The following is a 15044-nucleotide window of genomic DNA, read 5'->3' as shown; positions in this document are numbered from 1 at the left end:
AACTGTATATATATATATATATAAATAAATATATACATATATACATACATACATACACACACACAAAACAGACATGCAAAAGAATATACAAATGCAGAACACGACCCTTTACCACATGATACCATCATATATAAAAGCTGCAAAAGAGACATAACTGGAATTATATAGAGATAATTTAAAAGGAGATAAAAAAAACACAATTGGTAATGTGTAAAATTTGGATATGCAGTTTCTCCACCCCAGTCTGGGGTGTCATAACTGCTTGGCTCAAAACTAAATGTTTGCATCAAACATACAATAATTATTGCAGTGTACAGTCATTTCTTCTCATATATTTTTAAAAAGCAAAAAGTTTTTATTTGCATTGGAGAGGGTATGCGTAAAGATAAAAGATCTTTCCAAGTGACCAATCCGTTCTTCTGTCCCAGCAGATGTAAAGAACAGAGAAAAATCCTATCCATCTGAAAATGACCTAATCATTTTAATAAATCCACCCCCGTACCACATTTTTGTAAGGCCTTGGTGGATGATTGGTGATTACTAACCGAAACAGAGCCATTTGTACTTAAATTTTCACAAATACAGAAAAAAACTATTAAAACCTAATTAAAAGGGGCGCCATTGCTATTTTCATTCATCTTTTGATATTTGGTATATCAACTATTAATAATAATTAAAAAAACACAAATATAAAACATATTTTACAGGGTTAAGTTTAATATACTTATTGGGACAAGTTCTGTGCTTGAAGGGCCATTTCACCCAGAAGGGATGTTTTAATTATAGGTGTAACATTAGCAACTCACAGGGTTACCCGTGCGATTAACGCATGGGCTTGTTTTGAATGGGCCCTAACAGTAAGATTCCCTTGCCATTATTCTCCTGTTACAGTCTCCATGAAAAAAAAAATGCAAATCCTAAAAATGGCCACCAAACAGGTTGGGAAAGGTCACTGCCAGATAGGTTCAATGTTTTTTCTGGAGTCATTCCTAAGTCAGCAAGAGTCTGAAAACCAGAAACTGCTAAAATAGGTGGACCAATAACTCCCAACAGAGAAGAAGGAACCAACAACCCGATGTTGTCAACATATCAAAATGCTGGTGATAATCCCCAGGATTAAGGAAACCTAAAAGATAGGTCCTTGTAAAAGGGCCATTCAGTCCACATGGGAAGGCCGAAGGCCAACAAAGTCAATAAGATCACTGGACAAGGGTGCCAAAACACACTGCCACAAGGTAGGCAGAAAAGAGGCAATTAAGCCATAGCTCTAGACAGGTGAAATGGGAACAGTTAAAGTACACCAAGGATGCTAAACAACCTCTGTGATACTCCTAGGGGGCAGAGCAGAGCAGTTGCAGACCAGATCAAAATTGCGTCCAATGTATTCCAATGGTATTTTTTGCTTCAGTTCCCATCGCAGCGTGCAGTTCCAGAGCAGGTCCAGAGCAGGTGAAAAAACTGCAGCAAGCCCTATTTTACCTGCTCTGGATGTGCTCTGGAACACATGCAAACACATCAAAAACATGTGCAAATGCCTGGAACGCACTGAAAGCCCATGTTAAACTAAAAAAAATATATATATATATTTATTTTTTTACCAAAAACGACCCGTAACGCATCAAAAATGCGACACAACCCACTGCACTGCGTGTGCAGAAACCTGAGGGCATCTGCTCTGCATTTGGTGTGAACAAGGCCTTAGCCAAAATGCTAAGGACTGCTGATCAGCCAAGCATGGTGGCTTAAAATGTTGAAGAAGTTCCTCATAGTGCTCAGGATAGACGACTCTATCCAAGATCTGTTGCAAAGGCTCTGATATGCAGCCAGGTGCACCCACTGCTCCTTTTGGTACAAATGCCACTGGTTGAGAAAAGCCATGTTTCAAGGCAACTGCCTTCTGCAGGATGATCCAAGCACGGCTAACATGGGGGGATGGGGATACTCTAGCAGGTGGAACACCCCAGGGGGGGTAGAGAACGTTTTACAGGATTACAGCAGGGACTACCTGATTCACCAAGACAGAATTGCAGGCCTACTCAGACACAGACCCACAACTGCATCAAAGGGACCAGAGGAAATCCAGGAAGGAACCGGTAAGAAGATAGCCATGCTAAAGATGTTTCTCTCTATACCCCACACTCCCTCAAAGACAGAGGAAAAAATGGATTCCCTGCTTGACAAGTAAGCAATGGGACACAAAGTGTAGGCTTTTTCAGGGATGACTCAAAGAAGAGGTTTTGCAAAAAGTTAAAAATGATTGTTCTATCCCCAGGGGACCAAGTGCACATTACACTTGCCCCTGTTTAAATCTGTACAGGGGTTGAGAAAAAAAAAACACAATTCTTTTCCGTCAGTGCTGGCTATAGCTCCTCTCCAGGCTGAAGCCCAAAATATGGGCGTTCCTATGGGGGAGTTAGAGTCAGAACCCAAGCCATCCTACTCTCCATTCTGCGGCCCATTATGTAATCTAAACCCAACCATCTGCTGTTTCAGAGGAGAGTACAGTTGTAACTGTCGGCTTTGTCCACCTATTAAGCAGTTCCCTCTCAAAAGGGAACATTTTCAGCACACTTTCAGGCCAGACCTAAGACCCCCTCAGGGTGCTTCCAGTACCTGTATAGAGGAATTCTTTGAATAGCAGATGTAATGCAAAGGTCTTTGCAGCTGTAGGAGCTCTAAAAGACTCATGGTTGGAGCCAACCATATTTAAGGTGACATCATGTGACTAGTGCACATGCTGGTCTGGAAAGTACCACAAAACAGAGCCAGTGTCAGAAGGTCACATTTCAGGCTAGACCTGCAGTCCAGCCCAGCTGGGCTGGGGTCCAGGTACAGCTTCTAAAGCTAGGCTGAAGAAACACCAATCCAGATAGCAGCTATATACAGACCAGCTCAAGAAGCAGTGTAGCAGGAATCTTGATATAAATTAATGGGAAAAAATAAATGCTTCCACAAGGAAATTTAGACTAATTTAGGTTTGCAGAACAGAGAAAAGACATCCATCCTCCTTGGACACTAGCAAAAAAACGGAGGCATGCTGGGTAGAGGAGGGGGTGATACTCCCCAGAGAAGCCTGGGGAATCTCTAGAAAACTAGCCTGATCTTCGTCAATGGAACACAGCTGGGATGTCACTGCCAACAGCAGGACAGTCGCAGAGTGAACACTAGTATAAAAATTGGGAAAACCTGCATTCAGTCACTAACTTGAGAAACTTCCAGAATTGTCCATATTGGCCATTTACACAGCAGCTGTTGATAGAGTTTTCACTACTATTAGGAGAATTTCTACTAACAGAGAGGAAGGAAAAATCCATTTTCAAGCAAGCATAACTGGCAAGGTGTGAGGGCTTATAGCCTCTAGGAGGCTGGTTTTACTTTTTTATGTGCCTTGTGTCCATTGCCCCTGTAGGCAGAAGTATAACCCTACGTTGCTTTATTACCATCAAGTTGTGTCCTAGCAGGTCTGTCTTAAAAAGCCTTCTCATGGCGACACAAAATACAACAACGGCAGCTACTTGGGAAATATGGAAAGTGGTGACCTCAGCTTTCACTCTATATGAACGGAGATGAAAGATTATACAAACATATATCATCAGTAATGGAGTTTCCCTCAGTGCATTAGAGGGGTGATGATTTCATGAATGATAAACAGACCCTATTTGAGTTGTATTGTAAACACCGCATTTATTTAGAAGGTAGATTCATCATTCTAATCAAAGGTCTGTGAACCCATAACAGAATAGCATGTATTTATAGCAAGTTCACTGCAAAATGTTTGAAGAATTCTAACCTTAAGGTCCAAAACACTTATCATAAAAGTGGGGATTTTGGATCTGTCTTCTGAGTGCATGCCTCCTTCTAGCCCTTCACACAGTGCTGCCTAGGAAAGAACTGTGGCTAAACAACAGAAGCTGGCTTGACCAGTCCTAGGTCTCAATTATTCCCCAGCTGCTGATTGGCTAGCTGATGAAGGTCCCCTGCTGAACTGTGTGTGGCTGACCAAATTACAAGCTGAGATTTTGCCAATTCAGGGATCCTAGTCTCAGCAAGAGCTTGCAGAAGGGAAAGTATAACACATGGGTAGGTTATGTATAAATCTTCACCACTATAGGAACAACAGTCTGTTTACTAGTTGAGGGGTCCATAAACAATATCACTAATCTCTTTAAGGCGTTCCCAGTGTGGCCTGCTTTCTCTATAACCGGTAGATTTCCTGACTAAAAGAGAGCGCGCCAGCATGCATGGAGGTGGTGTAGCACAGCGAGAGGTCATCCCTGCAGATAAAAATTGCAAAGTAGTAAGGGTGTGGGCTCCCCCATTGTGTAGCTTTGCCTATATACACATTCCTAGCCAGCTGCCAGCAAGGTTATTGCTAGTTTTATAAAGCAGAAAACTGAAATAGTAACACTAATATTAGGGCTACACTGCAGTCCAAACTGAAATGAGGCCTTGAAATGCATGCTGGGAACACAGCTTACCCGTTCAGTTCTCACCTAGGTATCACTGCAGTTCTGTAGTCTACCTCACCCTTCTGCTCACTTGCAATGCAGGAAAGGAATTCCCAAACATACCTATAGCAGGATCCTTGCAGCCTCTCACAAAACAGAAAGGTAAAATAATGTCAATAATATTAAATTCCTCACAGCCACCAAATTCAAACCTGCATTGAAGTTTTGAATCTGAGTGGTATTACTTCAAGCAAAGTAAAAATAATTTATACAGCACAGATGTTGCTGACCTTCAAAACCGAGAAGCCTCCAGACCCTTGCCTACCTTCTCTGCATTGTTTTCCCAGCTTTTCAAAACTCTAGCTGCCAGAAAATTTGTTGCACTTGTTCAGTCTAGTGGAGCTACTGAACGCTTCTTACCTGGTTAAATCGTCTTGTGAAGGCCACAACGTTTGGGGCAAGGCTGTGTTTTTCCTTTTTGTTCCATCCGCAGCTGGCCAGCTCCTAGAAACAGAACACAGGTGATGTCAATTTACCCGTCCTGGGTTTTGTGAGGAAAAAAAAACAACTTTACGTAGGGCTGTATTTATAAAACAAAGAATTTCCTATGCTCCTCTGCTCTATCTAGTGGTTATAATGCGGTACGAATCTAAAACTGAGGCATTTTTAGAGAGAATGGCTCTGCAAAAGTTTTATAAATACACCCAACAGAGTTACATTTTAACATGGAGGAATAATTCCAAGAGTTAACACAGCTTCAACAACTACAAAACTAAGCTGACCCATAAGATGGCAAAAATGTTTGTATTTTGTCCTGAAATCATGTCAGGTAACTATTGTTTTCCCCAACAAAACCTAGGCACCGAGGTGTCAACATATTCTGTCTAGCTCCAAAGCATAAACATCTGAACTTTCTGATGTTTATACGATATGTATGCCGGAAGCTGGACCGAAAATCATCTTCAATTAGGCGGATTGTGCTACAGAAAGGAGCACATCATACCATTAGGCCTGGTTCACACCTTTTTGTGCAGTAGGAAAAGTGCTTTTAAACTCCCAACACAAGAAATACCATGATTTTCAATGGCCATTGTTCACAGCAGGAAAACACCAGCAGGAAAATGCCAAAACACAGGAAAAACTACATGTCCTTTTTTTGGCAGTTTCAAGCTCGTTTTTCCCCCATAGACTTCAATGGAAACGCCATAAAACACGCGGCAGAAGCATGTTGCAAATTTTTTGTGTTTTTTGGGCGTTTGTACGTGCGTTCGTTCAATGTTTTTTAAGCTGCCAGTGAAATGCGTGTCTCCATGTCTGTGCATTTTCACATGCGGAAAAATGTGCCAACCACAGATACACGTGCAAATACCCGCACGCAGCACACACAAAAACGATGCCGCCTAGGTGTGAACCAGGCCTTAAGGTTTTGTTTCTGTATTTGCAACTAATACAAACAGAACTCCATCACATACTGTATGTGTGTCAGATCACTCATGTTATGATTTTGTGCTTTGATCTGGTCCCATTGGTGGCCACATGAAGTGAAAAGCTTTGGCACTAGCTTACGTTTATTATGCATAAGATGCACTCTATCAATTCCTTAAGGTGTATGTAAAGCCCAATCGTGTTTTTTTTCTTTTGGATAACATAGAGAATATTTAAGACCCCAGACAGTTTTTTTTTTTGCAGTCTGTGTTCCTCTGGGGAGATTCTCCCTTTACTTCTTGTCCCAGACACACAGCAAGATGTAAGAGAAGATCTAAAGCTAGGGGATATCCCCTCTTCGTTGTCACCAGAACAGGATTGCCATTGGGACCTCCTGTTCTGGTGAAAACCTTAAAAATGTTGGATTTCTAATGACTTTCTGTATCAGAAGTTATTAGTTACAAGGTCATATAGAGAGGGCACAGACAGATGTTATAATCTGACAGAAGGTCTAAACTTTCCAAATTATATCTAAAAAAAACCTTTCATGAATTTAGAGAGGAATGAAAATCCGCCTATAATCACCTCCCTTCCAGTGATGTAACATCCAAGAGTTCCTCTGCTGGTCTCCTTCCAGGTGTGGCATTTTCATTCAACTTGATTTGCCTGCCTGGGATGTAGTGAATCTAGTGTATGTACAAAGGAATCAATTCATCCCAGCACCAAGGCATGCCGATACTGTACATGCATGTGCAGCTCAGTGTACATTTTACCGAAGTTTGTGAGCAGATGGGTAAGAAGCTTTTATAGCAGAACAGACATAGTATGCCTGTCTGCTCACATGTTTTTCTTTTTTTAATTAAAGGCCTGCTTTAACCCTGTTGAATGATGCTGCCCCCACTCCCTCTCCCCCACCCTGCCATGCTTCCTGGGCTCCGCTGCCCCTCCTTGGCCCCCAGAAAACCCATGGCGGGTGTCAGCAGAGGGATTTCCTGTGAAGAATGAAATTGGAAGTGACCAGCTTTTTGTCTCTTCCAGTTTAAGAGCTCTAATTCCTTCCATCTGTGCTTGACTAGCTTCATTAAAGTGAACAGGTAAAATTGGGGGTCTAAAGTGTAAAACATTAAAACATTACATTAAAAATGCATTTTTTTACTCAAAATTTGGGTTTGATAAACAGCTGCAATACTATTGTGTGACATAAAAAAAATTACTGCTTCCACCATTTCATTCTTTGCCATCTCTGCTTTAAGGAAATATATCATTTTGGGAGTTTTAAGTAATCTTCAGGCGTAAAATGTGCAACTCACAAACTGATTTTTTAAAGCATTTTAGTGAGTTAGAACAACTATGAGTTATTTTGTTCTTTGTTTTCTTTTTTTTTTATATATCCATTTGGCCTTTTGCCAGGAATGAACACATGGTGTATAACTACTCATAAATCTAAAACATCTTCATTGAAACTTTTTTACCGTGGGAGTTGAAGGATCTGCAAACATTTCTGATGGTCCCTATTGAGTTCTTAACCAACGCAGTACGAACTTATAGGAAGGTAAATTATCCTAGTCCTTTATTATGTATTATTGCCAGAAGAAGCATTATGAGTTCATGCTGCGGCTTCACTAGTTACCATACCCCCCAACCCCCCTGTGGTAAAGAAAATATACATTTAACTCAATAGCTCTCCCTTAAATTGAGTGTGGAAGACTCAGAGCAAGCTAAGCAATGAAGAGACAACCCCCAAGGGGCCACAGCTAAAATATTTTCATAATTTAAAAACATAAGCTAAAGAGAAGTATAAATGCTTTGCGAGATTTTTCTGTTTCACAAGTTTTTAACTTTTCAAGTGGAGTTAAATCACAACAGTAGATGAAATGGAATAATACTGGAACTATCCACTGGGGACACCAAAATGCCATGGATTTTATAGGTTCGTTCACACCAAGCTTTTGGCAGATGTTGGACAATTTAATCGTCCGCTTGTTATGATTGTTTGGTATTACGGTAGTAAGATCTTCCCACCACAGTCTCTGGCTCTGCACAGAGTTTTGGGTGTTTTCTCTTCTTTCCGCTGCATTCACCATGATAAAACAAACTAGAAATGCAAAAGTAGAAGGTCCAAGAAATGTAAGGTATCTTGCGGTGGTTTAATAACATACAGTATATAACTGGCAAACAAGACATTTTGTAATTTAAGACTAATACAAATGACCCTCCCATTTCAATCTACAGCGTACTATAATATTCTAAACCAGGCAAAAAAAGTCCTCTCTTGCAACCTGCAACCATGCCAATAGTACTTCTTGCCTACAGAATGTCCCAGAAGTCTCTTCCCTGTGCTAACGTGACTAGTTGCTTACTTTCCTATAACATTGCCTTAGCATCGTGCTTGATCATGCTTCACAGGGGGGTGAGACATTTGTCCCTCAATTGACTTTAGGAAAATCATTTTACAATAAGAAAAAAGGCTTATTTTCTTGATCACCCATTCAGGGCACAGGAAAGTAGTAATTCTTGGACATTTGGGATATCCAAAAGCAGTCCAATTGAGGGGCGGACAACAGCCACAGAGAGATTCAACAGATCTGAAAATCTTACTGGAAGAATATCCAAAGTAGTCAATGCCTGAACAAGGCTAGATGAAAATAACAGGGAAAAGCACCAAGAAGGAGTTTGAAGCTACAGAGAAGGGTAGGTAGCACCACTGAGGAGAGACTTGTATCTGAAAGAATGGTGGACCTCAAGAATGTGAAGGACAACCAATCAAATACCGTAAGGTAAAAATAGGTAAAAAAAACAAGGAGGTTTTGTATTGTAAGGTAAAGGCAGAAGCCTGGGATTCCTAGCCCCTCAGTGAAAGGAATGAAAGGAACAAGTTATGTCCCAACCAAAGGCCAAAACGTAAAACAGCTGGGGGTTGAAGAAGAATACCCTCAAAAGGAGAACCATGAGGTGAGTGCTTTTCACTCACCTCATAGTTCTAGCCGACCTGTGACAATGAGACTGTCACAGGTCGGCTCAGTAGATCGGGACGTGAACGAACACATACCGGCGTTCGCTCACCTCTCGATCCTGCCACGGCTCTCTGCCGTGACAGGGGAGGTGCTGTATTCCCCCCTCCCCGCTCCGATCCACCAGCGCTGACTGGCGGAACGGACGGGGGAGGGGGCAGGTACATCTGGCTCTGTCTCTAGATAGGCAGAGCCAGCTGTCGGTCACGCAGCTGAGCGGATCCAGACATTATTGTCGGGATCCGCTTCAGCTGCGGCGTCCCAGTATACCGCGAGCAGCAGCAGTTGCTTCAAACTGACTTGCATTGGAAGAGTGGAGTGCTGTAAATCATTTCATGCTTGCTATATCCTGCTCGCACACAGCTGCCATACTTGTTCTAAAATACTGAACATGGTTGGTTACAAACTGCCTGCTTGCTACTGTTTATACCATAGTCTGCAAATACTCACTTCATTACTCTGGTTACATCCAGCTGCTTCCCCATTAGCCCCAACTACATCTTAGTTAAGGGGACTTCCTTACCAATTATTTCCAAAAACCACCACCTGTAGGTCACCCCGGTGGTACATGATGCGTACGGTCTCCCTACCGCACTCAGTGTAATAGGGAACCGCCCACTGAACCACCTTTTCATAAATACACTAAAATCAATTCCGCAGCTGCGATCCAGTGAGCCTATATAGACTCGACGTACCTGACAGAAACAAAGGGTGGAGTACCAAGTCCCTTTTAAAGTAGGAGTGGAGAGATCCACACACCTCTGTAAAAGGGAAGACTGAGGGGGTTATTCACAAAGCTGCCGAAGACAGCCGAGTGAATAACCCAGCCGAAGTGAAGTGAGCCGAACTACGTTCAGCTATTCAGTCTGGCTCAGCACGGCTGATTCAGCCGTACATCCAGCTGAAATCAGCGGTACATAGGCTGCCTTCGGCTGCACTTCGGTCAGCTGAACATGCTCTGCATGTTAGGCTGAGCCGAAGTGCAGAAGGACTTCGACTCAGCCGATCCAACATCTAGATCGGCTGAGCCGAAGCTCTGACAGCTCACTTGCTGCCGTTCGCCCCTACGGCTGAACGGCAGTGAGTGAATAGCCGAATGCCGCCGAGCAGAACAGATGTTCTGTGCAGTTCCTGACAGCTGAGACAGGTGGTGCTGTGATCACAGCGCATCTGTCTCAGGGATCACACAGAGCAGACGAAGAATGGACGTTCTACACAGAGGAGCAGGGAACCCCGAAACCACGGCGGAGGCGGACAACATTGCTGCTCGTTTGATAGAAGTAATCTGATCAGATCACTTGTACTAAACGAGCGGTGGCTGCCTGCAGTACATTTTGCAGCAGCAGTTGCTTCAAACTGACTTGCATTGGAAGAGTGGAGTGCTGTAAATCATTTCATGCTTGCTATATCCTGCTCGCACACAGCTGCCATACTTGTTCTAAAATACTGAACATGGTTGGTTACAAACTGCCTGCTTGCTACTGTTTATACCATAGTCTGCAAATACTCACTTCATTACTCTGGTTACATCCAGCTGCTTCCCCATTAGCCCCAACTACATCTTAGTTAAGGGGACTTCCTTACCAATTATTTCCAAAAACCACCACCTGTAGGTCACCCCGGTGGTACATGATGCGTACGGTCTCCCTACCGCACTCAGTGTAATAGGGAACCGCCCACTGAACCACCTTTTCATAAATACACTAAAATCAATTCCGCAGCTGCGATCCAGTGAGCCTATATAGACTCGACGTACCTGACAGAAACAAAGGGTGGAGTACCAAGTCCCTTTTAAAGTAGGAGTGGAGAGATCCACACACCTCTGTAAAAGGGAAGACTGAGGGGGTTATTCACAAAGCTGCCGAAGACAGCCGAGTGAATAACCCAGCCGAAGTGAAGTGAGCCGAACTACGTTCAGCTATTCAGTCTGGCTCAGCACGGCTGATTCAGCCGTACATCCAGCTGAAATCAGCGGTACATAGGCTGCCTTCGGCTGCACTTCGGTCAGCTGAACATGCTCTGCATGTTAGGCTGAGCCGAAGTGCAGAAGGACTTCGACTCAGCCGATCCAACATCTAGATCGGCTGAGCCGAAGCTCTGACAGCTCACTTGCTGCCGTTCGCCCCTACGGCTGAACGGCAGTGAGTGAATAGCCGAATGCCGCCGAGCAGAACAGATGTTCTGTGCAGTTCCTGACAGCTGAGACAGGTGGTGCTGTGATCACAGCGCATCTGTCTCAGGGATCACACAGAGCAGACGAAGAATGGACGTTCTACACAGAGGAGCAGGGAACCCCGAAACCACGGCGGAGGCGGACAACATTGCTGCTCGTTTGATAGAAGTAATCTGATCAGATCACTTGTACTAAACGAGCGGTGGCTGCCTGCAGTACATTTAGCTCTGCTTGTCCAAAGCAGGGCTAAATGTACAAAAAAAACTCGCCCGGAACTGCATGTCCGATAGGAATTCCACACCCCTGCATCCTTATGTCTTAATAGAAATAAGGGATGACATAACAGACATATTAACTGTAGTAAGATTCTTTCAAAGATTGTGCAAAGATACATGCAAAAGGAAGGTGCTGGCTAGATGTACACCAATAACAGCAAACCAGACAAAGGTAAAGATATGCATTGACATTAAAATCTTTGCAACTTAATGTCTATGTGGAGCGGATTGCTTTCTTAACATGACTTGAGTTTCACTTTAGGATTATTGACTTTCCCCCAAAAAACAGGGAGCGATTATATCACTGAAGAGTAAACACAGGATGATTACATTTGGTCTGTAACCAGTGCCTAATAAAGCCGATGACTGACACCTTTCCAGCGTCTGCTGCTCTTTTTTTGGGAGGAAACTCCATTGGAATTCTCCAGTCAGTAAACAGCAGACAGGATTCCTCAAAGCTTTACACAGGCATGCTACAGAAAATCTTATGTTTGTCTGTCAGTCTCCTTCTTATTGAACTTGCTGTCTGGAAGGAAAGCGACAAAGACAACGACAAATATGGAATCTCCTCCCGACTGTGAAAAACACCGAGAGAGGGCTCGTCAACGGCACATTAACAATTACCTGACAAAACTGCATCTTAGATGAGAATGGGGTCAACCATAGGCTTGCTATCAACTTTTGGACACTATCTTAACCCCTTCAGTATAGATCTACGCGCTAATCTGCTGCATGTTCCCCCATTAGGGAATACAGTAGACTGCCACTGTTATCAACTGTTAAAAATACACAAGCACATATATAGTTGTGCGCAAAACTTTGCACACCCTGGCAGAAATCGTGACATTTTGGCACGGATATTGAAAATGTGGCTGATCATGCCATACAACTGTCTTTTATTTAAGGATAGTGATCATATAAAGCCATTTATTAGGACATGGATGTTTGGCTACTTTTTAAATCATAATGATAACAGAAATCACCCAAATGGCCCTGATCAAAAGTTTACATACCCTGGAATGCTTGGCCTTGTTACAAACAAGGTGACACACAAACGTTAAAATGGCAATGAAAGTCAATTTTCCACATTTGTGGCTTTTTAAATTGCAATTAGTGTCTGTGTATAAATAGTCAATGGGTTTGTTAGCTTTCACGTGGATGCACTGAGCAGGCTAGATACTGAGCCATGGGGAGCAGAAAAGAACTGTTAAAGGACCTGCGTAACAAGGTAATGGAACTTTATAAAGATGGAAAAGGATATAAAAAGATATCCAAAGCCTTGAAAATGCCAGTCAGTACTGTTCAATCACTTAAGAAGTGGAAAATTATTTGGGGATCTCTTGATACCAAGCTAAGATCAGGTAGACCAAGAAAGATTGCAGCCACAACTGCCAGAAGAATTGTTCGGGATACAAAGAAAAACCCACAGGTAACCTCAGGAGAAGTACAGACTGCTCTGGAAAAATACAGTGTGGTTGTTTCAAGGAGCACAATACAACGATACTTGAACAAAAATGAGCTGCATGGTCGAGTTGCCAGAAAGAAGCCTTTAATGCGCCCATGCCACAAAAAGGCCTGGGTGCAATATGCCCGAGAACACCTCCACATGCCTCACAGCTTCTGACACACTGTAATTTAGAGTCGACGAGACCAAAATAGAGCTTTATGGTCACAATCATAAGCGCTATGTTTGGAGAGGGGTCAACAAGGCCTATAGCGACAAGAATACCATCCCCACTGTGAAGCATGATAGTGGTTCACTGATGCTTTGGGGGGTGGGGGGGAAGCAAGCTCTAAAGGCATGGGGAATCTTGTGAAAATTGATGGCAAGATGAATGCAGCATGTTATCAGAAAATACTGGCAGAGAACTTGCATTGTCCTGCACAAAAGCTGTTCATGGGACGCTCCTGAACAAGTTGACCCTCCAGTGGTTACAGCAGAAAAAGGTGAAGGTTCTGTAGTGGCCATCACAGTCTCCTGAGCTTAATGTCATTGAGCCATTCAAATGTGCGGATCATGCGGATCAGACGACCAAAGACTTTGCATGATCTGGAGGCATTTTGCCAAGACGAAAGGGCAGATGTACCACCTGCAAGAATTCGGGGTCTCATAGACAACTAATACAAAGGACTGCACGCTATCATTGATGCTAAAGGGGGCAATGCACAGTATTAAGAACGAAGGGTATGCAGACTTATGAACAGGGGTCATTTAATTTTTTTATTTGTTGCCATGCTTTGTTTTATGATTGTGCCATTCAGTTATGACCTACAGCTGAATATGAATCATATAAGTAATAAAAGAAATGTGTTTTGCCTGCTCACTCATATGTTTTCTTTAAAAATGGTACATATATTACCAATTCTCCATTCTTCTTATGCAAACTTTTGAGTACAACTGTATATTTGCTAGTATACACATGTAACCATAAATTCAAATGCAGTTGTGCACACATATATGCAACCTCTGAAGAAATCCTAAAGACGACATCCCAAACTGCCTACCACAATGTGAATGATCGTGTGCCCTGAACAATTTCTGTGACCTCACTGTTAACTTTTAAAGCCAATAAAATGTGTATGTTGGAAGGGGGAGTGGAGAGCTTGAAGTGAGCTGCTACACTGTGTTTGGGCACTCTGTGACCAACTGAGAGCTATATTTGAAAATGCCTGATCATTTTGGAAACCAAATTTGACTTAAAAAAATTATTGGTTGGCACAACTGGAACTGGGCAGTTGTTTTCTGGCATTGTCATTTTGATGCCAGATTTTTAAGCTAGCATCAGCCTTCAATGTGACAATGGTTTCATCATAAATATTGGGTTCAATAAGGCAGGGTTTAGTTTGACTGTTAGGGTTGTGGGTAGATTAAGGTTAATTTTGGGGTAGATTTATGCTAAAGCTTAGATTTAGGAGGTTAAGTTTAAGGTTAGTTTGAACAGAAAGCGGAATGAGAATTAGTTACATTGTATGTATCGTGTTCAGTGCATATATGCGAAGTAATGTGTAAGTGTAACACTCGCTGGTATGTATTATCTCTCAAAGAAATTGCAGTACTCCCCCTACAATTCACCTCCCTTTCTTTCCAGAAGGATGGCACCCTCCTTGTTCAGTTATCATCCAGGCAGTGGCAGAACTACCGCCATAGCGACCCATGCGGGAGCAAAGGGGCCCACAACAGAGGGGGGCCCGGTCAGGAGCAGGGCTTATAGTCCTCCTGGGTCCTGGCATAGGAGCATACACATTGCAAAATACCAAGGAACTGGAGTGGACGTAGAGGTAGATCAGTTTCTGCAACCTCGGAAATTGAATGGACTGAGCTGCACAGCTTGATGGGTGGGGGTCGGAATCCTGCTGCCTTGTCTGGATTGGTCAGTGACAGGAGTGGGCGTGGTTTACCCGGGGACTGGAGTGTGAGAAAGGGGAGAAAGTGGTGTGGTTGTGGAAGGACAGACAGCGGGGACATCGAAAAGGGGACAGAGGTAGGGAGACATCTGCACTCATCTGATCATGGGGCTTAAAATTTAGTACTGGCTCTTGCTGTATGGTGCTGTGATTTGTCACAAGACTTCCTGGGTGTCTGCTGGCTATGCTACATGCTGGGTCATTCACTGCTGTTCCTGTCATCTGTCATTGTCCAGTACTGTCCCTAAGGGCTTGTTCACACCATTTACAGTGTGTTCCCGTGCAGTTAGCTGCTAGAATGCACTAT

The 15044-nt window shown here is 43.0% G+C and overlaps 1 protein-coding gene across 5 annotated transcripts in view; it reads right to left on the bottom strand.

The window, feature by feature from the left end:
- Positions 1–15044, bottom strand: part of RALGPS1 (Ral GEF with PH domain and SH3 binding motif 1) — a 302170-nt gene that overhangs the window by 241912 nt on the left and 45214 nt on the right. For all 5 annotated transcript variants that reach the window (XM_018567671.1, XM_018567673.1, XM_018567674.1 and 2 more), the window contains exon 5: positions 4869–4952. In XM_018567671.1, coding sequence (XP_018423173.1) covers positions 4869–4952 — 84 coding nt within the window. The remainder of the gene's footprint in view (positions 1–4868; positions 4953–15044) is intronic.

The sequence above is a fragment of the Nanorana parkeri genome, unplaced genomic scaffold, assembly GCF_000935625.1.
Source record: "Nanorana parkeri isolate BGI_ZX_2015 unplaced genomic scaffold, ASM93562v1 scaffold1081, whole genome shotgun sequence".
Classification (NCBI taxonomy): Eukaryota; Metazoa; Chordata; class Amphibia; order Anura; family Dicroglossidae; genus Nanorana; species Nanorana parkeri.
Note: the sequence above shows the minus strand (reverse complement) of the source record. Positions and strands in the feature narration are given on the sequence as shown.